Source organism: Mustela erminea, chromosome 15 (genome assembly GCF_009829155.1).
Source record: "Mustela erminea isolate mMusErm1 chromosome 15, mMusErm1.Pri, whole genome shotgun sequence".
Classification (NCBI taxonomy): Eukaryota; Metazoa; Chordata; class Mammalia; order Carnivora; family Mustelidae; genus Mustela; species Mustela erminea.
Window position 1 is genome coordinate 53,672,858 of NC_045628.1, and position 23,513 is coordinate 53,696,370.

Genomic DNA, 23,513 nt, shown 5'->3' on the forward strand with positions numbered 1-23,513 from the left:
CCCATTTTTTCAGAGTCCTTGAATGAGCAGACAGAGTTTAGAGTATAACATAAATTGGAATATATTTGTGATTTTCATTATGTGAATGTATTTCAATCTTACAGAACTATAAAACTTAGTTAGCAGCTAATTTTTTTCTCAGCCTGTAACTACTCTTAAATATTTTAAAGGGAAGAAATCAGTGAGATAAAGATAAATAAAGCTAACAGCACCTACTAGGTAATCAGATAGTGTTCTCAGAACTTCACATTTTTTACTAACAACCACAATTTTAATCTAAATTTTACCAGTGAAGAAACTGACACTAAGTTCACACAGGAAGTAGCAGAGACGGGATTTTAAACCATGCACTCTGCTTACAGAGATGATAAGAAATCATCAATGTTTGCAAATTCATGTCCTGATATTTTCAATGAAAATTTTAATTGGAATATTACTTGATACTGAACAATTTTTTTCAGAGGCATAAATGTTTATCATTATAGTCAAAGAGAGAATAAAAGGAACAAAGTGATACAGCTGGAATTTAATTTGTTTGATTCAATTAATTTTGTGAAAAATGCATTTAACATCAAGACGGAGTAAGCCTGCATGGTTTTTATTCTCTGAGGTATCTGTTGCCGTCTTCTCAAATGCCTTAAAAAGTTGTTGTATTAAGATATTAAGCACATTTTACATACCTATTGCTTGTAACACATTGAAAGACTTGCCTTAGAACATACCAAGGGTCTACGGCCATACCACCCTGAATGCGCCCGATCTCGTCTGATCTCGGAAGCTAAGCAGGGTCGGGCCTGGTTAGTACTTGGGTGGGAGAACATACCAAGGGAACTGGGTATTTTAGGATTCCTAAAATCACATGCACCATTTTATCAAGACATCTGAGTTATGTGTGAACAGATATTTAATACATTTTTATGCAAAGGTGGATTATTTTGTCCTTGGATTATCATTTCCTGGTAATGTTTTCTTACTTTTCTGCTTACTATTTTCCTAAATTTTTGTTTTAATATGTATATTACAGAGTTTACATTGCTGATATGCCACTTCATGTAAACCTTAACCTCATCAGGGGAAATGTAATGCAGTGTTTCCTTTCAGATATTTGCTGCACCATCATTTGATGACAAGATCCTGGAAGTCGTTGCAATATTTGATAGCATGCAAATGGCAGTTTCAAGGGTCATTAAACTGCAGCATCATCGAATAGCCCAGGTTTGTTTTCTCTGATCAAACCTAACTTTGCAGATCAGAGGACTGGGGAAGCTATTCCAAAGGACTCCTGCACTGTCTATTCTTCTATAAAATGTTAACTTTCTTGTCATGTCAGTTGTTACTATGTCATGATAATTGGAAAAATATGCATTCCATTCCACTGAAATGGACTAAACGTCAGGCTTGAATGCAGATTGTCAAGTTTCTCAGGATGATTTTTTTTCTAAAATGGATCATTTTATTTCAGTGCCGAACGGTAAAAATCACTATATTTGGCGATGAGGGAGTCCCAGTGCAGGTGGATGGTGAAGCATGGGTTCAGCCTCCAGGAATTATCAAAATTGTGCACAAAAACAGAGCTCAGATGCTAACAAGGGACAGGGTATGTAAAAACATATACACATATTCTTCTAGATTTTTATCAAGCCTCTTAAAAATACTAAACTGTGGGGGCACCTGGGTGGCTTGGTCGGTTAAGTGTCTGACTCTTGATCTCAGCTCAAGTCTTGATCTCAGGGTTGTAAGTTTAAGCCTGCATTGGACTCCACACTGGGTATGGAGCTTACTAAAAAAAATTCAGTTGTTATGGAAAATAGAAACCAAGGAAAAATACTTAAATTGCCTCGCAAATCTAACGTTTAGGTCATTGTGGTTTTAAATATGAACAAGTATTTAGTTTTTTAAAAATTTAATAGACTAGGGACACCTGGGTGGCTCAGACGGTTAAGTAACCAGCTCTCAGTTTCTGCTCATGTCATGATCTCAGGATTGTGAGATTGAGGCCCACATAGGGATCCACACTGAGCATGGAGCCTGCTTGGGATTCTCTCTCCTTTCCCCGCTTTCCCCAACCTGGCTCATATGTGCACATGTGTGCACTCTCTCTCTCTTAAAAAAAAAAAAGTTAATAGTCTATATTTTTATTATTTTTTAGGTTTACAGAGAAATTGACCAGAAAATACAGAGAATTCTAATTCTATTCCCACATATCTCCTTACCTTACTAATATCCAATCCCTTATTATTAACATCTTATATTAGTGTGGTATATTTATTATAGTTGATGAGCCAGTATTGATAATTATTGATTAATTAATGTCATAGGTTACTCTTCATGTTGTACATGTTATAGTTTTTAAGAAATATATAATCACATAGCCACCATGATAGTATGCTACAGGCTAGTTTCACTACCCTCAAAATTCCTTCTGTCCCACCTAGCCATCACTCCCTCTCTTACCTCAACACCTGTCTCCATAGTTTTGCCTTTTCCAGTATATGTTTTAATTAAGATCAAAGACTGCCACTATCCATCTTGATCTTGTCTATTATGCCTTTCAAGTACAGATTGAAGCCTAAATTGAAGCTGTCTTTTAAAAAACTTTTCAGTGATACCCTCCTCATCACTGATTACATTACTTATTTGTTATGATAACACTGGAAAACTTTAAAAATAGCTTTCCTGTATCTTAAGATTTCTTTAATGAAGCTTCAGATTAGGGGGGGAAAAAAGCAGTCATTTCTTGTAACATTTAAATACCCTCTTATGTATGGGTCTCGGAGTTCCAAACTAACAGTTCCTTGCAACATTGTTGTTAAATAGGCGTTTGAAAGCACGCTGAAATCTTGGGAGGATAAACAGAAGTGTGATTCCGGTAAACCAGTTCTTCGAACCCATTTGTACATCCAGCATGCTGTTGACTTGGCAACAGAAGAAGTGTCCCAGATGCAGCTCTGCTCCCAGGCCGCAGAAGAGCTCATTACTAGGTAGGGTGGTTCTGCTTGCTGCAGGCGAGAACAACTCTGGTCTTGACCAGGTTTGTTTTTTAGTTTTGATCAGTAATGTCCATCGTTGGGACTATCTAAACGAGATACATTTACTCTCCTACCTCATTTGTTGCCTCATTTATGCCTCAATTAAACCCTCTCCAACACACATACACACACACACACACACACACACACACTCCTGTGTTCTCTGCAGAACAGACTTTGGACTTCCTGAAACCTGGTGGAGAGCTTGGCTAACTTACCCTGCCACACGGTGCTCTTTTCTGTTACTGTTTATTTTCCCAGTTTTACACGGTCTTTGTGCTCTATTACTTATGTGTATGTTACCTTACCTTATAATTACTAATTAAATGCTTCTGGAATGTAGAAGGAAATATAAATATTAAGCCCTGCTCCCAAGGAAATTTAGGTGGGAAAAGTCTGAGAACCAGTTTCCAAAGACATATCTAGAGATTGGGAGACCGACCACATAGGAGTTCATTCTAGTAGACAGAAAGGGAAGAGATGAAAACACAAGTTCCAGGAGCGTGAAACAGATAAAAATCACGATGACCCAGGAGTCAACTTTGTTGGGGGAAGGGAGGCCAACCATGGACAAGTTTCTTATCCCTTCTTCACCTACATCTTCTCTACCAAATGGAGATAGTAAGAGGTACTCTGTAGGTCATTGTGAAAGCTAAATGAGACCCACCACATAAAGAACTTAATAGCACATCACAACTGGCATATATAGTGTTCTGTGAATGGTAGTTATTATATTCTTTCCACTTTCATCTGGTCACTGATAAAGATGTTGAAAAAGAAAAGAAGGAAAACAAAGCTCTTTAAATATTTGTTGGAGGGCACCTGGGTGGCTGAGTTGGTTAAGGGACTGTCTTCAGCTCAGGTCATGATCCTGGAGTCCCAGGATCCAGTCCCGCATCGGGCTCCCTGCTGAGTGGGGAGTCTGCTTCTCCCTCTGTCCGTCCCCCCTTCATGCTCTCTCTCACATTCTCTCTCAAATAAATAAATAAAATCTTAAATAAATACATAAATATTTGTTGGAAACCTAAAATGTCTTAGATGTTAGAGATATGAGAGAAAAGATTTGAACTTCCTACTGCTAGAGACCCCAACATTAAGAATTAGAATAAAGTATGATAACTCAAGATACTGAGTGGCTTAGAAGCAAGGTAAGAGAATATGAGTATTTAGTTAGTTAAATGCACAAAACTGCATTATTGTACATCTCAGCCTTTCATCACAGAGAGATCCGTTTTAGGGTAATATAAACAACTTCTGTGGACTCCCAATTTGCAGGGTTTTGGGGTTTTTTGTTTTTGTTTTTTTTTGTTGTTTTTGTTTTTTTTGCTTTTCCAGCTTTATTGAAGAATAATTGACAAAATCACATATATATGTATATAAGGTCTACAAATGATAATATGATATATGTATACATTATAAAACAATTACCATAATCAATATAACTAATAACCTATGGAGAATAGCATGGAAGATTTTTCAAAAAATTAAAAATAGAACTACAGCATTTTCTTGAAATCAAAATATACTATCTGTATTATCTCCCTTGAAATCAAATATACTTCCTAAATTAACTTCCTGTCACCTAACCAAATAACCTTATCAAGAAAAGGGAAGTGAAGGTTGGCCAGACCTGCTTTTGGTCAACCTAATTTGGTTCCCCATATGTGGTGGTGTTGTTGTTTTTAATTTGCAAGAGATGAAAATCAGGCTTACTCATCTACTTTCAGAACTTATTCATTCAGTATTCAACAAATAATTTTGAATCTCTTCTGCATGCCAACCACCATATTCAGCAGTGGGGGGCACCAAAATGGCTGGGTTGTAGTCCTCTTCTTAATTTGTGGACAGGATGTTAAGAGAGAAAGTGTGGCTAGAGTGCCATCACAGGGCTCAGTAGGGCGCTGTGGATACACACAGGAGGCCAAGAATGCAAAGGAGGGCTGCCTGAAAAAAGTGATCTTAGCCAAGCCCTGATGGGAGAGTAAGAGAAGGAACATTCTCAACATGGGAACAAGCTTGGGCAGAGGTCCAGAGGAGTGTGAATGGAGTACTTTTAGGAAATCTCGGGGACCTGGGGATGGTATGGTATATGTGAGAGAGTAGGAAATGTGGTTGGAGAAGGGAGGAGGGGCCAGGTCTTATCCAGATGTTTCTGGAAGCAATGTGTAGCATTGTTTGCAAGATAACAAAGCAAGGGCAGGGTAAATGCTCTTAGAATGGTCCTGATAGGAAATGATGGACTGAGGTAGTAGAGATGGAAAGAAGAGAGACTTAAGATTGATTATGATCTAAAATTGTTGAATGGCCTGAATTAGGAGACAGGATGACCCTCAGGTTCTAGTGAATGGATGGATGGACTGTGGAACCTTTGATGGAACCATAGGATTCAGGAGGGAAAGTAGAGTTGAGAGGGAAAATGAAAGGGTCCATGTTGAACTTCCAGAATTTAACCTACATTAGAAATATTTAGGAGGAGGGACACCTGGGTGGCTCAGTCAATTAAGCATCCGACTCTTGGTTTCTGTTCACGTTATGACATCAGGGTTATGAAAAAGAGGCTCACGTTAGGCTCTGCACTCAGCAGGAGTCTACCTCTGCACCATCCCCTCCCCTGACTCATGAACACATGTTCTCTCTTTCTCTCAAATAAATGAATAAATCTTAAAGAAAAAAAGAGAGAGAGACCTGGGAGGAAATTTTAGTGGGCAATTGGAAATGTTGTTCTGAAATTGATTTATTTCTTTTCCTTTTTTTGAAAATTAGAATAACATTTACCCACCTGCATTCTTCTGATAAGTAACACATTCTTTATGATTTCTCAAGGTTATCAGTAGAAATATTTGAGATGACATTTGCAAATGTCTTTGTGGCTCGGATACCATTTGTATGATCTTGAGGAATTAAGCACTCTCGTACTTTCCTGTTGATTCAACAATACAGACCTAGTCTCTTTTCTTGTTTTACTCTTTCTAGTGCAAAGATCATTCTCCTTATAGATGTTAGAAGCAAAAAGGATTTGCATAGTTTTGCCTTCTTGCTCATCCTCCAACTTTCCATCATTTTCCAGCAATTGGTGGAACTTGTCCTCCTTTTTTCTTCTTTGGCCTTAGTGTCCTCCAGGATCCTGTCTGTTCGGTACAACAGACTTTGGAACTGTGATAGACATAGATTCAAATCCTGGCTCCATGACTTCTTAGCTTTGCATATTTACCGAATCCCTCAAGATCTTCATCTATAAAGTGGAGAAAATTAATCACAGCTACCTTTTAAGTTGTGAATATTAAATTAGATAATGTATGTAAAGCACCTAGCGTACAGATGATAAATATGGCCATGTTCTTCCCCTACTTTGTTTTATTTGTTCCTGGTTGAAGTTGCAATGAATAAAAGATGAAAAAAAAAAAAAAAGGTGAAGTTTCTGCTCTGCCCCATCTCACTTGCCAGTGATACTTTAAAATGAAGTGTTGTTGTATTTTTTTCTTCCAAAATGTACTTTAGTGTGTTTCTCTGTGATTCTAAGCCTAACTTTTCCTATAAAGATTTTGGGTTTTACATTCTTTGTTGCAGCAGGGTCTGAATTTTATAAACCTGTGCTTTGTTTTTCATAATTGAGCTGAACCCATTTTAAAATATTCCCTATTTTTTTTTTTAACAACTTGTCTCATTCTCCCATTTCTACACTTGCAGAAAATCAGCAATGCTCACATTTTTTTTTGTTCACCTGCCTCATTTTTGCTTTCAGGATCTGTGACGCAGCCACAATCCATTGTCTCTTGGAACAAGAGCTGGCCCATGCTGTGAATGCATGCTCCCACGCCCTAAATAAAGCCAACCCACGCTTCCCAGAGGTGAGGCGCTCGTGGTAAATTCTCATTCCACAGATTGTTATGTATTACATGTATATTTCGATGCGATAACATGGGCCATGCCCTTTGAAACAGCTCTGGACAGTCTATAGGAGTGTCTGCCAGAAGCTTGTGAAAACTTTGTGGCCATGTTTTTATTTTTCTTTTCCTGCCATTTTCCCATTCCATTCCTTTAAAGTCTCTTCCTTGTTTCCACATTTCTCTTTCAATCACGTGATGCCTTGCCATCTTCCTTGCACTCCTTCTCCTTCGAGCTGCCGCCATCCCTCCTTGTTCTTTCTGTCACCTTCTCCCCTGTACCTGGATGTAGGGCAAACCATATACCACGTGTTTTATTAGAGGTGCTCATTCATTGTCGAGGCTGTGTACAGAAGTTATTCCCACTTCATTTTGTTCTATGAAACTGGTAAAGTAGGTAAACTTCTTAATGTAGATGCTGCAATTTTGTAACTTCTATAATTTTTTTAAGGTTGGTGTTAAAAATAAAAAAGGAAAGAATACAATTCTTTTGAAGTGTGATACATGGTACAAGGCTGTGGCTTAGAGAAACCTGGTGATAACGTTATACACCCAGTGCTCTATGCAATCCGTGCCCTCCTTAATACCCACCACCTGGCTCCCCCAGCTTCCCACCCCTCACCCTTTCAAAACCCTCAGATTGTTTTTCAGGGTCCATAGTCTCTCATGGTTCACCTCCCCTTCCAGTTGTGGGATTCCTCAAGAAGTTAAAAATAGAGCTTCCCTATGACCCTGCAATTGTACTCCTGGGTAGTTACCCAAAAGATACAGATGTAGTGAAAAGAAGGGCCATCTGTACCCCAATGTTCATAGCAGCAATGGCCACGGTCGCCAAACTGTGGAAAGAACCAAGAAGCCCTTCAACGGACGATTGGATAAGGAAGATGTGGTCCATATACATGATGGAGTATTATGCCTCCATCAGAAAGGATGAATACCCAACTTTTGTAGCAACATGAACGGGACTGGAAGAGATTATGCTGAGTGAAATAAGTCAAGCAGGGAGAGTCAAGTATCATATGGTTTCACTTATTCTTTTAATTATTCAATGGAAGTTACCTAAATTAATTCATAAGTGCTAGTCCTCAAGGTGAAAGTCTAAAAAACACGCCGGCTGGAACTTCTGAGAATGAAAGTCAGTGGATAGAACTGAGTGTGATCTGAAAATACCCCATTATCTGATACGGCATCATTTTCTTTGACTGAACAGTTTTGTGGGGACATGTGTATGTGGTTGCGAGTATCCACATGTTTGTGTGTGGGAGATAGGGGCCTAAGTGTGTAACCACAGTCAGAGCACTACTTTGGTTCTGAGATGTAAGGATTCGAAGAAATAACCCTGTGAACAAATACGAGTGTGAAATCGTTCAGTTATAATAGTATTGGAGTTGAGTTGTAAAAATATATGTGATGTGAATTTATGGGAAGAATGAAATGTTAAGTATTTGCTGATGATTGAATCCCAACCTAATCCAGAACTACTTGTCTTTGATGTGTTGTTTTTTTTTCTAGAGTCTTACGAGAGACACTGCCACGGAAATAGCCATCAATGTGAAGGCACTTTATAATGAAACAGAATCTTTGCTAGTGGGCAGGGTCCCTTTGGTAAGGAAGAGATGACTGGTAACACAATGGTGACCCGTGTGTGGGCCTCGGCTTTGTTCATACATTCATTCCTCGGATTCTAATGCAGAGCAGCCTCCTGGCCTCCATCCTTGGGGCTTCCCTTTTACCTGGCTTTTGCCTTCCAGAAAATGCCTGGCTACCCCAGGGAGTTATGATTTGGGCTAATGGGGGTAGAAGTCTCCTCTCACAGATGCCATCAGGTTGTCATGCAGTCCTGTTCTCCCCAGTCAGCTTTGAGAGACTTGAACCTTCTGCAGTGCAGCAGGCATTCCTTTGGAGCTCATTACTTCCTGGTGGCAGAGAAGTAGAGGAAATCATCGGCTTTGTTCCCAAAATTAACATTTGAAATATGATTGATGCAGTGCTTAGCTTTACTGAAAGGGCAACACTTTGTAGACTCATGTTTCAAGAACTAAATTCTCAAGAGCTAGCCTTATCTCTAGATTAACTCAGATCGGTGCTGGAAATGAAGCTTTGGGCAGGTCTGAATCTGACCACGTTCCGTGGACCTCAAGTGCTAGAAGTCCACAGATGTCCAGTTTGCTTTGCCCAGAGTCTGCCTTGTCAGCCTTTTATTCTCTCACTGGTTTCAAAAGTTCTAGAATATGGGGTCCTCTCGCCACCTAGCGTTCAACTGTGGGTTTTTCACGTGCGCTGCTGTCACTGTGTAGAAAGCCTGATGATTTATGATGCATTTAGCTATTTTCCTCTTCTTGTCACGATTCTGATGAACTAGTCCGTGATGATCTTACAACTTTCCTCTTGACTGTAGTTTTCTCTCTGGCTTTGGAAAATAGACGCCTAAATTAAAGTGGTAGTAAAAGTCATAGTATCTGGCATAGTGGGAAAATGGGAGGTGTGTCACAGTCTAGTGAACGAAGTAACTGTGCTGGGAGTTTCTGTTCGATTGGAGTCCAGAAGGGCACCATCCTTGGAGCATCTTTCATCATCTGAAAAGAGAAGCTTCAGGGATGAATGACATCCCTGGCTCTTACCCATCTCCAGAGGAAGCTGAAGAACAACTTCCTCAGGGCAGGACGTGGCTGCCTCTGCTATGGCCAGAAAGAAAACTTTCAGGAAGACACATTGGTTATATTTTTGATAAAACCAGTGGAATATTTTGCCAATTCTTGGCACTTCTGTTATTAACCAGAATCTTCTTGTTGCTCTTCTAAAATTGGTCCAGTGAAATCCAGTGAGCTGTGACTTTGATCCCCCTTTTTAGGTGAAGGACATGTATATTTTGTCTTATTTGAAATATAAAAGATATGTTTTACATATCTGACAACAACTAGAAACATAACTTGTTCTATATTTTAGTTCTCTCCACTGAAAGCACCTACTGAGTGTTAGTTGATTAATATTTACCAATTATATTATGTTCTTATAGAAGGACCACACGCACACTCTTAGTCATTTTGATCTACTTCTGTCATTGTCAAATATGAGTGTTTAGTTTAAAATGAATACGAGTGAATTTTTTCAAAACCTTTGACCATATTGACATCATAACACAGTGTCAATCATATCTGAGATCAACTAAGCTTTACACTTTATTTTGCTTCTAGAATGAATATGCAATACCATGTTATCAATTTTATAAGATATATAATCTTAGACTCAAAGGAAAGTGGTAAATTTTACATGGCAAGCTGGAGAATCTCCATATTTTTCTTAACTACTAGAAATGGTAAATACCTTGAATAACCGAGAAGAAAAAAAGAACGACCATAATAAATAACAGTGACGATTTCACTGAACGTTCATTTTAAAGTTCCATGAACCTATATGTAGATGCTTGACAATCTTAAAGTAATTTTTGAAAGGATTGGTTTGCTGGAATAGACCATAGAAATAATCTAGTCACTCTACTGTTTGTTAAGGAAGAAACTAAGACTCCTACCATTGGTCAGCCTTCCCTTGGTTGCTGGCTTAGTGACAAAGCCAGGACCAGAAGGCAGTCACCTCCCTTCCTGTTCTATACGTAACAGTGTTTATTTCACCTTTACTATTGAATTTCTAAGTGCTTTTTAATAGCCGCCTCAAATAAGTGGATAATTCTTATAAGTGACCGGTTAAATTCCCTTTAAAGTTTCCAAACCCTCTTTCAGATTGCAAACCATTGGGCATTTTGCTCTTGCCCTGATTTTTACAACAGCTTTTTTGTTTGTTTGAGATTTGTGGGGTTTTTTTCCCCTTAAACTTATTAATTCTCTGGGAGATTTCTGTGCCAAGCATTTCTTATGATGTGACATGTTTTTGACCGTTTTTTAAAAATAGTATTATTTGCTTACATAGCGACCTATGGAAATTGGAAGGATTTTTGCCACAAAGAAGTAGAATAGTGAGATTACTTACTAATAAGCAGGCAGAGTGGGTGGATGGATGCATGGATTGGAAGGGAGGGAGAGAGGAAAGAATTTACAAAAAAGAAGAAAGAAAACCACCAAAAGCAATACTTTTTTTCTGTGACATTATTGAAGTCACACTACCTACTTGTATTATCTTTGAAAAGTATGGATAAATCTATCCAGATTTTTAAAAAGTGAGCTCAATATAAAATAATCTGTTCTTTCTTTCCCCTATTCCTTTTTTCTTTTTTTTAAAAAGATTTTATATATTTATTTGACAGAGAGAGAGAGAGCGCACAAGTAGGCAGAGCAGCAGACAGAGGGAGAGGGAGAAACAGACTCCTCCCTGAGCAGGGAGCCCCACGCGGGGCTAGATCGCAGAACCCTGGGATCATGAACTAAGTTGAAGGCAGTTGCTTAACCTACTGAGCCACCCAGGCACCCGTCTATATTCCTTTATCTTACTAACAATAACCTAGACTAGCCTCATAAGAGATGACGATGTTCGTTGTCAAAGTAAAACGAATTTCTTCTGTTTGAGATTGGTCACTGAGCCTTGTTTTATTTTGTTTTTTTTGAAATCTGCTGGTAAACAGCAGTTAGAATCCCCACATGAGGAGCGCGTTTCTAATGCCTTACATTCCGTGGAGGTGGAGCTGCAGAAGTTAACGGAGATTCCGTGGCTTTACTATATCTTACACCCAAACGAAGATGCGGTATGTAAAATGTGGCCCACTTCTCTATAAATGCAGACTTTGTGACAATAGAATTTGAAAAAGAGATATTCAAGGGAGAATAAATTTCGAGCACCACTTTCAAATGTGCTGCTCTTGAACAGGCGAGCAAAGGCTTTTCCGTGAACAAAAGTGTCTCACAGGCTTCAGTCCATTTTCAGGAGTATGTAGCATCATGGTCTCTAATTTTTAACAAGTCACCACTCCAACAGTGTGTTGTGTTCATAACCTATTCCTGTGCTGGCTTTAAGATCGGAGTGAGGTTTCCTTCTCTTCACGTCCTGAGCAAATCCCTTTCTTGCCCCACTCGAACAGGAGCCCCCCATGGATTGCACCAAGAGAAACAGCAGAAGCACAGTCTTTCGGATCGTGCCAAAGTTTAAAAAGGAAAAGGTTCAGAAGCAGAAGACAAGTTCACAGCCTGGTAGGTGATCCGCACTGGAAGGGAAAGTATAACCCTGTGCAAAAGATAACTTATTAAAGCCATGTCACCGAGGCGATAAAAACGTTCTGGAATTATTTGTGGCAACCCCTGCACGTTATGGAGGTACTAAATGCCACTGGATTGTACACCATAGGATGGTTAGAATGGTGAATTTTATTTTATGTTCAATTTACCACAATAAAGCAAATCCTGTCACACCTAAAGTAATCCACCCAAATGGTAGGGGTCTATAGTAATGAAGTACACAAGAAAACAAGGTGGGCGCTGGTTTGCTTCTATCTGTTTAGTGGACATCCATGCATCTGTTGAGACGGTCCTTTGTCTCTCGTAACATCGGTGTATAATTTCTTTTTCTCCTTCAGAGTTTGAAGTCTACATCCCTTTGATAAAAGGAATGTAGAAACTTTCAGTTACTCCTTTAACTTGCTAAATAGACTTTTCCACCTAAAGTTACACATTGCCTTTCTCCTGTTCCAAGGACTTACTGCACCATTTCCACCCCTAAGTCATCACAGTCTACAGTGACACTTGCATTCTCAAGCAAAGATTAAACTGCCTTTGGTGTTTTTTGTCTGGTTCCCTTTCCCCCTTGCCCTAGAAATTACTTTTAATAGGACAGTGTTGCCGAGGCCCCTGCAAGTTCTGTGTATGTGGCGACAGGTGCCTTTCACAATCCAGTCACTTTATTATCCTTCCAAGTGAGCTAGCTCCTTTGAAAAAGTGATCTATGACCTAATTTTTGACAATTGTAGAGCAGTTGTTGAAGGGCATTTTAAAATCAAATATGGCATTTTATTTTATTTTATTTTTTAAAGATTTTACTTATTTATTTGTCAGAGAAAGAGAGAGAGAGAGAGCACAAGCAGGGGGAGTGGCAGGCAGAGGGAGTAGTAGGCTCCCTGCTGAGCAAGGAGCCCAGTGTGGGACTGAATCCCAGGACCCTGAGATCATGACCTGAGCTGAAGGCAGAGGCTTAACCGACTAAGCCACCCAGGCATCCCCAAATACAGCATTTTACAACCAAATAAATTTGAATTAAGCTAATCAATGTTGAATAAAATGTATAAAACAATGATACATATTGAAAAATAACAGTGCAACTCCTCTTAGCAGTATTGACAGTTTCCAGAGGACCTTAAAGTGAGCTAACAACACATTTAGTGCTATCCTTGTTAATAATTAAAATCAATGAAGTCATTACTTGAATTCAGCCGCACCTGGAGTAAAATTCAGAAGCCCATGTCAGATTTTCAATTTTCATTAGCACTTGTAGCTAATTCAATTATGACTGATTTCATATGCAGTCTTAAGGAAATCATCAGAGTGTATTTGGATCGCGGACTGTTGATCCTAATCATGAGAAGTACATATTTTATTTGGATTGTGTGGTGTGGGTGGCTTGGAGAGGAAATTGAGCTGAAGGTAAAGGCACCCGTGCACATCAGTGAATGTCTCTGCATAGTCGGATCTCTGTGTGGATGGAGAGTCTGTAACCTGCATGGGGGAAAAGTGAAATTGGGGTTTCGTGGAATTGACACCTTTAACCTTTCCCTCTGCTGGCACTGCCGCTGTACTCTGTTTTGCATCTTCTTTGGCCAACCTTTGCTTTGTAATGCATTGAGCATGTAGAAATTATGGGGGTTTTGCTCTTAACTTTGGTAGTTCAAAAATGGGGCACAGAGGAAGTTGCTGCTTGGCTGGAGCTGCTCAGTTTGGGAGAGTACAGAGAAATCTTCATCCGTCATGACATCAGAGGGGCTGAACTTTTGCATCTGGAAAGGCGAGATCTTAAGGTATTTCCTTTGTGCTACTCTTCTGCTTTTGAAAATTTCCCAGCAAAACAGAATGCTCTCTCCTGCTCCTCTTTTGTTATATGCTTATAGCTTGGCTTATGTCCTGTGTCTTGCAAACGGGCAGTAATCTAAAATGCATTGTCCTGTGGTCGGAGTTCTTTGTGTGCTTTTTAAACAAGAATGTCTGCAGTGTTGCCCGATCAAGTATCATTCTCTGATTATTACAGCTAAAGCTTAGCATGAAGTTAATCATTTTTTTCTCTGCATCCATTGTATGGCTATCCCTGTGCTAATATTTCCAAATAACCCATGTTTCCATCAGCTCATTTTATTGGATCAGCATGAAAGGTGATCACTGTTGCTGAAAATGACCAAAAAAACTAATAAAAGGTTAACCACTAAAAATTAATTCAAAATACCAATAACAAAGTTTTCCTAATATGTGGAACTGGGTAAGAAACTCACAGCGGTAGCAATTGAGAGTCCTGTGATTTTGTTGTGTTTCTGACTGCCCTTTCAGAGCTCCCATGAAAAACGAGACCATAAGTTCAAATACATTCCCTGTGAGTTACTGTTATGATTGAATTATTCTCAAAAAGAAATGTATTATTTTCTTTAGTAAATGAAGTAAAAAATCACGTTTCACTTTTGCTAGAAGGTGGCAGAGAGCCTATTTGTCATTTACTGCAGAGAAAGAAAATAATTAATTCACGGTCTGCAGCAGTTCCCTTTTATTTTCTTGGGTGGACACACAACATGACCAAAGTAGACTATTCTATCCCAAGGTTCCGAGTAGAATTTTCTTATGTTGAATTTTCTTACCAAACAGTGCCATTTTTAAAATTCCAAGGTAATTTTAAATAAGTAAATAAGTAATAAGCAAGTTACAAAGTCTTTAATCTATGTTGGAGTGATCCCTTTCCTGTAGGCCAAGTTCTGAACTGCACAGGATTAGGATACAGTGATTTCCTAACAAATTCATGAACTGTTGGTGCCTTTATCTACAAATATGCTAGCAGAGATCTTGGAGCAATTAATGGGTAATATATAGGATTTTATAAAGCAGAGTCATACAGTCTTAGCACATTAAAAGCGGACACCACATCTACCTAAACATTTTTAACCAGAATAATAAAATAATAGATTAATTAATTACCCCAGTTGAGAGTCCCAAATCTGGAAAATAGAAAAATATACAGGGCTAGATTTCCTAGAATAGAGGTTGACTTCAAAACTTGGAATAAGTACACACACACAAAAAAGGAAATGTAAGGGGTCATTACATCTAACATATTATGTAACGTCTTATATCCTTGTCAGGCAGCTACTGAATAGCTATCTTAAATTTATTGAATAGCGTAATATATTACGCCAGTCTCTCTAGGAGCTTACATTTAATTTGCCACAAATAAGCATAAATTCCAGGGAAAGACTGAATGTGTGTGAGAATAAATCATTATATATGTATATATTACATATGTACACACAACCACAAACATACACATAACACACACACATATACAACGAGTAAGGCAGTAAGGCAGATATTCGCAGTTTGGGAAAACAAAGCTCATACACATAGGAGGTCAAAGTTGGAGTGATAGGACTTGGCTGGAGGAAAGAGTGTGAGTAAAAAGGAAATGGGTAAGAATTATTTTTGTAAACTTTCTCTTTAGCTTTATCATGGGACTTCTTGTTCTGCTTTATTTTTACTTTTAATGCAAATTACATCCCTTACCTTAAAACTTTTCTTTCAGAAATTTGCATTGACATAATCCTTTTTAACTCTTTTCCTTCCAAAATGGGGCTTGGGAGAATGAAAAACAAAATTATCTGGAAAGAGCCTGCTTTAGAGCAAAGCCATGAGGGGAGCAAATGAGCTTCCCCTTGACCTCTGGCTGTAGCTGTAAGAGGGAGCAGACTCTTCGGAATGAACTCTTTAAGTCTTGTTAGAGGATCTCCAACTCCCTGTGTAACCTTATCCACTCCCATTGCTGCAAATATGGTCCATGAATACATCTGTGGTTCACAGGTTTGTACCCCCAGCCCCGACCTCAATTTGGAAACTTTAGGATTTTATCACCAACTCCACTTGATAGTTGCCTGTCACACAGGGAGGGTTCTGCGGATATCTTAGTAAAATCACCCCTCTCTCCCTCCAGGCTCTCAAGCCAGAGAAGCCCACGGTCATACTCAGCGCCTTCCTCTTCCTTATCCTTGTCCCCTAACTCAGTAAGCCTAGCACCGAGCCAGGTTTCTAGACTGCATCCGTTTCTCTCTCGGCTTTCCACACACCAGGGCACCGCTTGCCTGTGTGAGGCCAGGGTTCCTAACTGGACTTTCCGCTGCTACCCGCGCTCTCTCTAGCCCATTACCCACATGGCAGTCAGAGTGATCTCTTAGCATCAGATCACCTTTCCCACTTCTACTGGAATAAAGACTTGCATCTTTGGGAGGTCTACACGAGACTACCCATTTATGGAAACTGCTGTGGAATCACTGGCCCCTTCCTGGGCTGTACCCCATCCACACTGGCCATGTTCCATTTGCCTGAAAATACTAGACTCTTCCTCACCTTTAGAGGTGCCCTCTGCTATAGCATGTGTCTCCCACTACCTGTCACATGGCTATCTCCTGCTCACATCTTAGCTGTTACTTTCTTATCAGCAAGACAACTAGAGATAGCAATGTGACAGTGTAAAGGTGGGAAAGGAAAAATACTTCTAAGGTGCTTTAGGAAATAAAGAAACTTCTTATATTATTCTCCCTCCAGGAAGACAGTAGCCAAAAGTGAGGAGCACCAAAGACAATGGCAAAGATGCAATGGTTTTGTTTGTGTGGTTGGTTTTTGTTTTTCTTTCCATTTGGAAAGTTGCATATCTGTGCCTAGAAAGGTAACTGAATATCTACAAAGCATGTTTCTGCAAAATTAGACCTGTTCATCCAAAGAAAGAAAAGGCACATAATAAAGAATCTGATAAAATAAATTAAAAAAACGATAACAGATGTCACGGCCGTAACTTTATCACAATCTAACTCCTAGAAGTCATGGAGGTATTGAACTCAAAATAAAAAAATATAGCTAGATGTTAGTGTAATTCTGTGGAAAACATTCATCTTATTACACCAAAATGGTAATTCTGAGTAGAGTCTGCTTCCAGCAAAGAAGTTTTTTATTCTTGAAAATAAAACGTGCATATGGCCTGAAGTAGAATATTTAGTATTAAATGTATTTCTTCATCAGATAATTGTTATCACAAAGCAGAAAGAATATTAAAATATCCCACTCAAATAAATGCAACCGCAAATGCATTTATATTTCAGAGTTAAATAGCAGACCGCCGGCTCACTTTCTTTAGGATTTGGCCTTGCTTTTAAGTTCGCTATGTTAGCATAACTCAGGAAACACACAGTTCCTTGCCTTCAGACTGCTTATGAATGACCTGGTGTCCTATGAGAAAATACTTTTTCAGGGTCAGTTGCATATTGTAAAAATGTGACCCAGAAATTATCTCAAGCTTGACAGGAGCACTTGCTATATAGAAAGAGTATTTTTCAGAAAGATTCAGAATTGTCAGTAGAAAAAAAGAATTCTCAGTAGCTTCGCTGCTATAGAATCAAAGAGCCCATAAAGTATATGGAAGAGAGAGAGAATGGGGGTGTGCACATGCTTACAATCGTCTCATCTACTTCATGTAAAGCTTAAAAATAAATAATGCTTGGGGTGCCTGGGTGGCTCAGTGGGTTAAGCCTCTGCCTTTGGCTCAGGTCATGGTAGGGTCCTGGGATAGAGCCCCGCATCGGGCTCTCTGCTCGGCAGGGAGCCTGCCTCCCCTTCTCTCTCTGCCTGCCTCTCTGCCTACTTGTGATCTCTCTCTGTCAAATAAATGAATAAAGTCCTTAAAAAAAAAAAACAATGCTCTTCGCTTATGGAGTAGGATGGATATTTGGAGTAAAATCTCAGACACATAATTTTGTGGTACCTCGTAATCTTGTTTTTAAGGCTGCTTTGGAAGCCATCTTTTTGCTAATTTTTTTTTTTTTTTAAGAATTTATTTGAGAGAGAGAGAACATGAGAGGGGAGAGGTCAAAAGGAGAAGCTGACTCCCCGCTGAGCAGAGATTCCCGATGCGGAACTCGATCCTGGGACTCCAGGATCATGACCTGAGCTGAAGTCAGTTGCTTAACCAAATAAGCCACCCCTGTGTCCCTTTTTGCTAATTTTCAAATATTTCAAGCCCTCTGTTTTTTATACCAAATTGGTTTGACTTCACATATTAGCCAATCAATTGTGCCTGTTAACCTTAAAGAAATTTTAGGGCTTGGGGGCCTTCACCCTTTCTTTCAGTTTTTCGGGTCGTGAATATCACCACTGTCTTGTATACATCTCCTTCATTCCTGCAGCAAGGATTTATTTGCCAAGAGCCTGCTGTGCGCTGTACATTCTGGAATCATCCTCCCTCTCTGAAAACTAACTATTGAGTTCTTGGCCCTTTAAAGGAAGACAGTTCTGTAAGAAACAAGGAGGGTTCTGAGGGAAAGGAGCCACAAATGTTCTGAGGAAAAGCATCAACCCACAGTTAGCCAGGTTGAAGTAATTTCTTATACTTTTGTCTCGCAAAGTAGAAAGAATATTTAAACAGTCCACTCAAATCAAAGACTCTAAATGTAACCATAGATGCACTGACGTTCCAAATTTAGGTGATGGCCACTGATCTCTGTCTTTAGGATTAGGCTTTACTTTCAAGTACTATTTTAGGAAGAAAGTGTGTGGTTGCCGTAAGACTAGTTGCAGCGGCCCTGATGTCCTCTGTCACTGTTCTCTGAGATCCCAAAAGGACCTGTGTTTTGAAAAAGAAGAAGCAGAAGAAAAAGGAGACCCTAATTTTGACTCTGAAGAACCACCATTGTGTATAATTTCTGAGACTGTTACATTTCAGGGTTAGTGTAGGATGTGATTTTTTTTTTTAACTTGTTGATAATTTTTCAATGTCAGGTTAGTTTCACTTTATAAACTGATTTTCATAGCTTATACTTCCTAAGTCATTGAATATAAACAATGCTAATTACGCTATTTGCTAATTAAATATTTAATCCCCAGTTTTCTCTTGTCAGTAAACATCTTTCTTTTCCTTCTCCTTCTGTTTTTTTTCTTACCTTTTCTTTTTTTCTTTTTCTTTTCTTTTCTTTTCTTTTCTTTTTTTTTAGGACCTGGGGATAACGAAAGTGGGTCATATGAAGCGAATTCTCCAGGGAATTAAGGAGCTTGGAAGGAGCCCTCCCCAGGCTGAGTTGTAATCATATTGGTGCTATTCCTTGGAAGGGAAGTTATTGCTACTTAATACAAAGCTCTTAGAAGCAATGGTCTGTTTCTGTACTTTTCTGCCTAGAAAGCAAGTACCAGGGAAGCACCTCTATGGCTTGATATCTTGCTGTGGGTGAAAATTTTCATTTGAGGTATTGGGAAATATTTTTGTGCCAAAAAAATATACATTCCACGAAGCCATTTACTTATTGTGCAAACTTGACGTGTTCAGATATGCTCATATTAGTAAGAAGGTGGAAAGAATCCGAGATAATTGTGTGGTCTGAAGGGTGGAAACGTTTACTTACATTGTACTTTCCTGAAACTCGGTCAGATGAAATGTTCTTACCATATGACTGCATAACAATATGTGGCTAAAACTTCTAGTTTTCATTATTGGAGGCATTGGCTTCTTCCTTAAAAATCACTGGTTAGGAGACTAAGATATACATTAGTTTGTGTTTTGAATGCTAGATTGGGTGTCAACTGAGATTTCTAGCATTCAGTGGTCAGGGAACATGGTTGAAACCCCTCAAATATTATGAATGAATGCAGATCTTAATGCACGGCATTCCTGCCTGACTGGTCTTTCTTTTTCTTGCATGTCACATGTAATATCGTAAAACTTAGCTTTAATGTCAGCTTTAATGGAATTTAATTTATTATTACCGAAGTTACCTTTTTGTTGGTTCAAGGCACTTTTCTGTCCTTTGATGGGGGCTTTTGGATAAATATTCTGTATTTAAGAATTTGTGAACATGTGTCTGTGCCATAATCAACAAATGATACACATTTTATGCAAGCCAATTCAATGTCACTCTATCATCAACAGTAGACATGCGCATTAAGAAACTCTGGATATTTTTATAAAATTACATGTTTTGTTGCTGAACTAAAAGCTTATTATAGCTTCCTAAACCAAAATTCCCACATTTTGTTATTCTTTTGGTTTAATTTAGTATTTATTTAGTACTCTGTTTGCATTTATAATATAGTGAGCTATTGACAGGAGTTTCCCCGAGGCCTCAACTGGGATTCATATACTGATTGGTCACCCAGACTTACCTGCTAGCTAGAGTAACTACTGATAAAACTTCTCAATGAGAGATTTAAATTTTTAAATTTTTTCTTAAGGGCTTTATATTATTATTATTACTATTATTATATTATTATTATTATCTCACTTAATTCTTATATCAAGTAGATAGCATTTTCCTTTTCCTAAACCACTATACTTCAGTGTAAGCTTATTAGGAGTCAATCTTACAATTACCAAATCTTTGAAAGCCAAAGGCATACATGTCAAAAAGTCATAAAAATATCCTTAAACAATCTTTCTTTAAACATTATATACCAAAAATTAATTGTAATATTTAAAAATCTTCTATATAAGAGAAGAAAACAGGGTATTGACCCGGTGGTGACAATTTTCATGAAGTAGCCTTCTAAGTAGGTGCTCAATAGAAAAACATACACACCCATGTACATATACGTTTCTACGTGTCTATACACACATGCATGTACATTCACACTTACGTATGCATCATCTTGAAATATACTCTCATTGATATTTTCTAGACAATTATTTGTCAAATGCCTAATGAGAAATATTATTGAGAAAGCATTTAAAAATGAATACTGCTAGAATTTCATTATAGCAAAGGAGTTTAAATATTTGACACTTTAGTCTTATTTATAAATTGGGCATTTAAGTACCAGCAAAATCACAAAATTTTGATATCTTAAAAATAAATGAGCCTGGTGGGTTCCTGACCAAATGTGTCTGACTATATCTTTTACCTAAGTTGTGAATAAATGGAAATTTCCCAAAGGGAATTACATCAAGTAGCGTGAAAGAGTCAGAAGCTACTCATTTAATATTATAATGTTACCCACACTTAGGAAATCAAAGGGCTTCTTTTATAGTCCTCACCTCTCCAGCCCCTGAAGATATCCTGCTTTTCTAGGCATTTCCCTATGAAATTAAAATGGAGATGCCAGCTGTCAGATCACAGATCCCTATCCAGCTCTACCAAAAAAAGAAAGGTAGGGGCAAAGAGGCAAGGAACTCTAGAGAAGAATCAATTAATATAAAAATCTTTACTGATTTTCATTCACCCAAAATACCCCTTTGCCACTAGAAAAGATTTAAGCTATTACACGTTCAGAATTTGAGAGTAAGATGAAGATAATTAAATTTTTTGTTTGATGCTGATCTTTTTACTCATAGGTAATAACTCTTATCTATGCTGTAAAACCTCAATTAATGGACTCTTTAACTAGAATTTTCTTGCAGATGGCTTTTGGATGAGGGAAATCCTTTAAAATGACAATTTTGGTATCTTTTTTGTTGTTGTTAAATAAGAGAAATTTTTCCTGTATGCTTTGTCTGTGCATGATGGATGTAGGACCCAGATGACCTTATTCACATCTGTTGGCCAAGATGGTGTCGTCAGAGACTCCCTAGGTGTCCATTAGCATCAAAGAGGAGCCAGCTTATAGTAGATGTGGCTAAGAATAAAAAGTAGGAAGAACTGCTCTCTGGAATCTGATCACAGCTCAGGGGAGTGAAGGTGGGGCCTCTGTACCTTGATCCATTCCTAAACTGAGCTGAAAAGCTTAACCCTGCTCCCAGTTGCCAGCTGTAACTGCCGTTCCGCTGCTAGGCTCTCCCACACCTGGATAATTTGGAAGGGATGAAGGGGAGTCACAGCCCAGCCAACATCCACTCCCTTACAGTCTTATTTTCCTGAGGAAGGATTTGAGACAGATGTGCGTGTGTGTGTGTGTGTGTGTGTGTGTGTGTATACATATATATATATATATGTGTGTATATATATGTGTGTGTGTGTATATATATATTTTTTTAAGATTTTTTTTTTTTTAAGTAATCTCCACACCCAACGTGGGACTTGAGCTCACAACCCCAAGACCAAGAGTCCCATGCTCTACTGACTGAGCCAGTCAGTAGACCATGGGACTTCCAAGAAGGAAAAGGACAGGGTCAGGCCTAAGTAAAATTTCGAAGTGCGCCCCCCCCCCCCGCACTTTTTTTCCCCTTCAGTGTTACTCCACCTCCCTTCTCACCTCCTGGCTTCCGGTCTCCCACATGGCCGTACTGTGACGGTTGCTCAAATCCCCACCGCCATCTGCTACCCTTTCTTCATCAACTCCCCAGCCAGAAAATGACCCCTTTCATCTCTCCCCACTCAAGTGCCCATTATGGGTCATCTGAGCAAAGTGTTAGGAAGAGAACAATTTAAAGAAACGAACTTTACAGTTTGCGTTTCGTAAAAGGAAACCTGGTAATCTAAATAAATTGGTGGCTTGGATAATTTGGAGACTGCGATACAGATCGCTCTGGCTGAGATGAGATGATCTGTGAATGTCCAGACCTGTGTTGTCCGATCTTGGAGGGACTAGCCACATGCGGCAGTTTCAGTTTACATTGATTTAATTAGAAAGTTAGTTTCTCAAGTGCACCAGCCACATTTCAAGTGCTCAGTCACTATGGTAGACAGTACAGATGTTGAACATTTCCATCACTGCAAAAATTCTACTGACAGCACTGATCTAGATCATTGCTACTCAGATGTGGTCCATGGACCGGCAGCATACCACCTGGGAGCTTAGAGAAATGCACTCTCAGGTCCATTCTGGACCTACCAAATATCAATCTTCTTTTAAACAAGATTTGTCAGTGATCAGCGTGGGCCTAGCCACATTTTAACTCTCCCAGCTATTAAGGATTTGAGTTCTTCAAAAAGCCCGTAGAATAGCTCATTCCCCAACCCACCACTTCCTAGAAATGCCAGAAATGAGTTTTAACTCCTTCATCACCCTCACTGAGTTTTCTTCTCAATGTTTTTTCCTGATTCTGGTTCTAGATAAACCCTGCCTACCCATGGGTTTTATTTTGGTAGCTAAGGTAAAATAGGAGATTGGCTGACCAACACAGCTGGCCCCTCTCCAGCTCCCCATGTCACAGCTGAGTCACTAACAATCCACTTCTGCTCAGTTTCTTGCTCATGTGGCATTCTCATTTGTTCACAACTTAAGTCACAGGGAACATTTCAGAAGAATATGTACCGAGATAAGTGAAGACCGGGTCAGTCTCCTACAACTTGTACATTTCACTTTCTCTTATCACTAGATTATCTTGTTGACATAGTTCATACTTGAGGATACAGATAGCACATGCACACAAAATGAATAACGAGGCGTGGGGAAAAAAAAAAAAAACCAGAAAGAGCCAAAATGAGTGCAAGTAAACTGAACATGTCATCAAAGCCCTCAAAGAGGGCACATTTTGCTGGACTTTTTTTTCTTATTATGCCAAGTTATCT

At 38.9% G+C, this 23,513-nt stretch overlaps 1 protein-coding gene and 1 pseudogene across 10 annotated transcripts in view; both read left to right on the forward strand.

Moving 5' to 3' along the window:
- Positions 1–23,513, forward strand: part of DGKH (diacylglycerol kinase eta) — a 204,830-nt gene that overhangs the window by 159,319 nt on the left and 21,998 nt on the right. For 7 of the 10 annotated variants that reach the window (XM_032314572.1, XM_032314568.1, XM_032314569.1 and 4 more), the window contains 9 exons: positions 1,102–1,215; positions 1,463–1,597; positions 2,818–2,981; positions 6,772–6,877; positions 8,426–8,518; positions 11,487–11,606; positions 11,940–12,048; positions 13,732–13,862; positions 19,071–21,964. In XM_032314572.1, coding sequence (XP_032170463.1) covers positions 1,102–1,215; positions 1,463–1,597; positions 2,818–2,981; positions 6,772–6,877; positions 8,426–8,518; positions 11,487–11,606; positions 11,940–12,048; positions 13,732–13,862; positions 19,071–19,160 — 1,062 coding nt within the window. In that variant the 3' untranslated portion in view covers positions 19,161–21,964. Of the gene's footprint in view, positions 1–1,101; positions 1,216–1,462; positions 1,598–2,817; positions 2,982–6,771; positions 6,878–8,425; positions 8,519–11,486; positions 11,607–11,939; positions 12,049–13,731; positions 13,863–19,070; positions 21,965–23,513 lie in introns of those variants that run through there. The other 3 variants (XM_032314574.1, XM_032314573.1, XM_032314575.1) reach the window with 3 other exon arrangements.
- On the forward strand, positions 728–847 carry LOC116574665 (annotated as a pseudogene).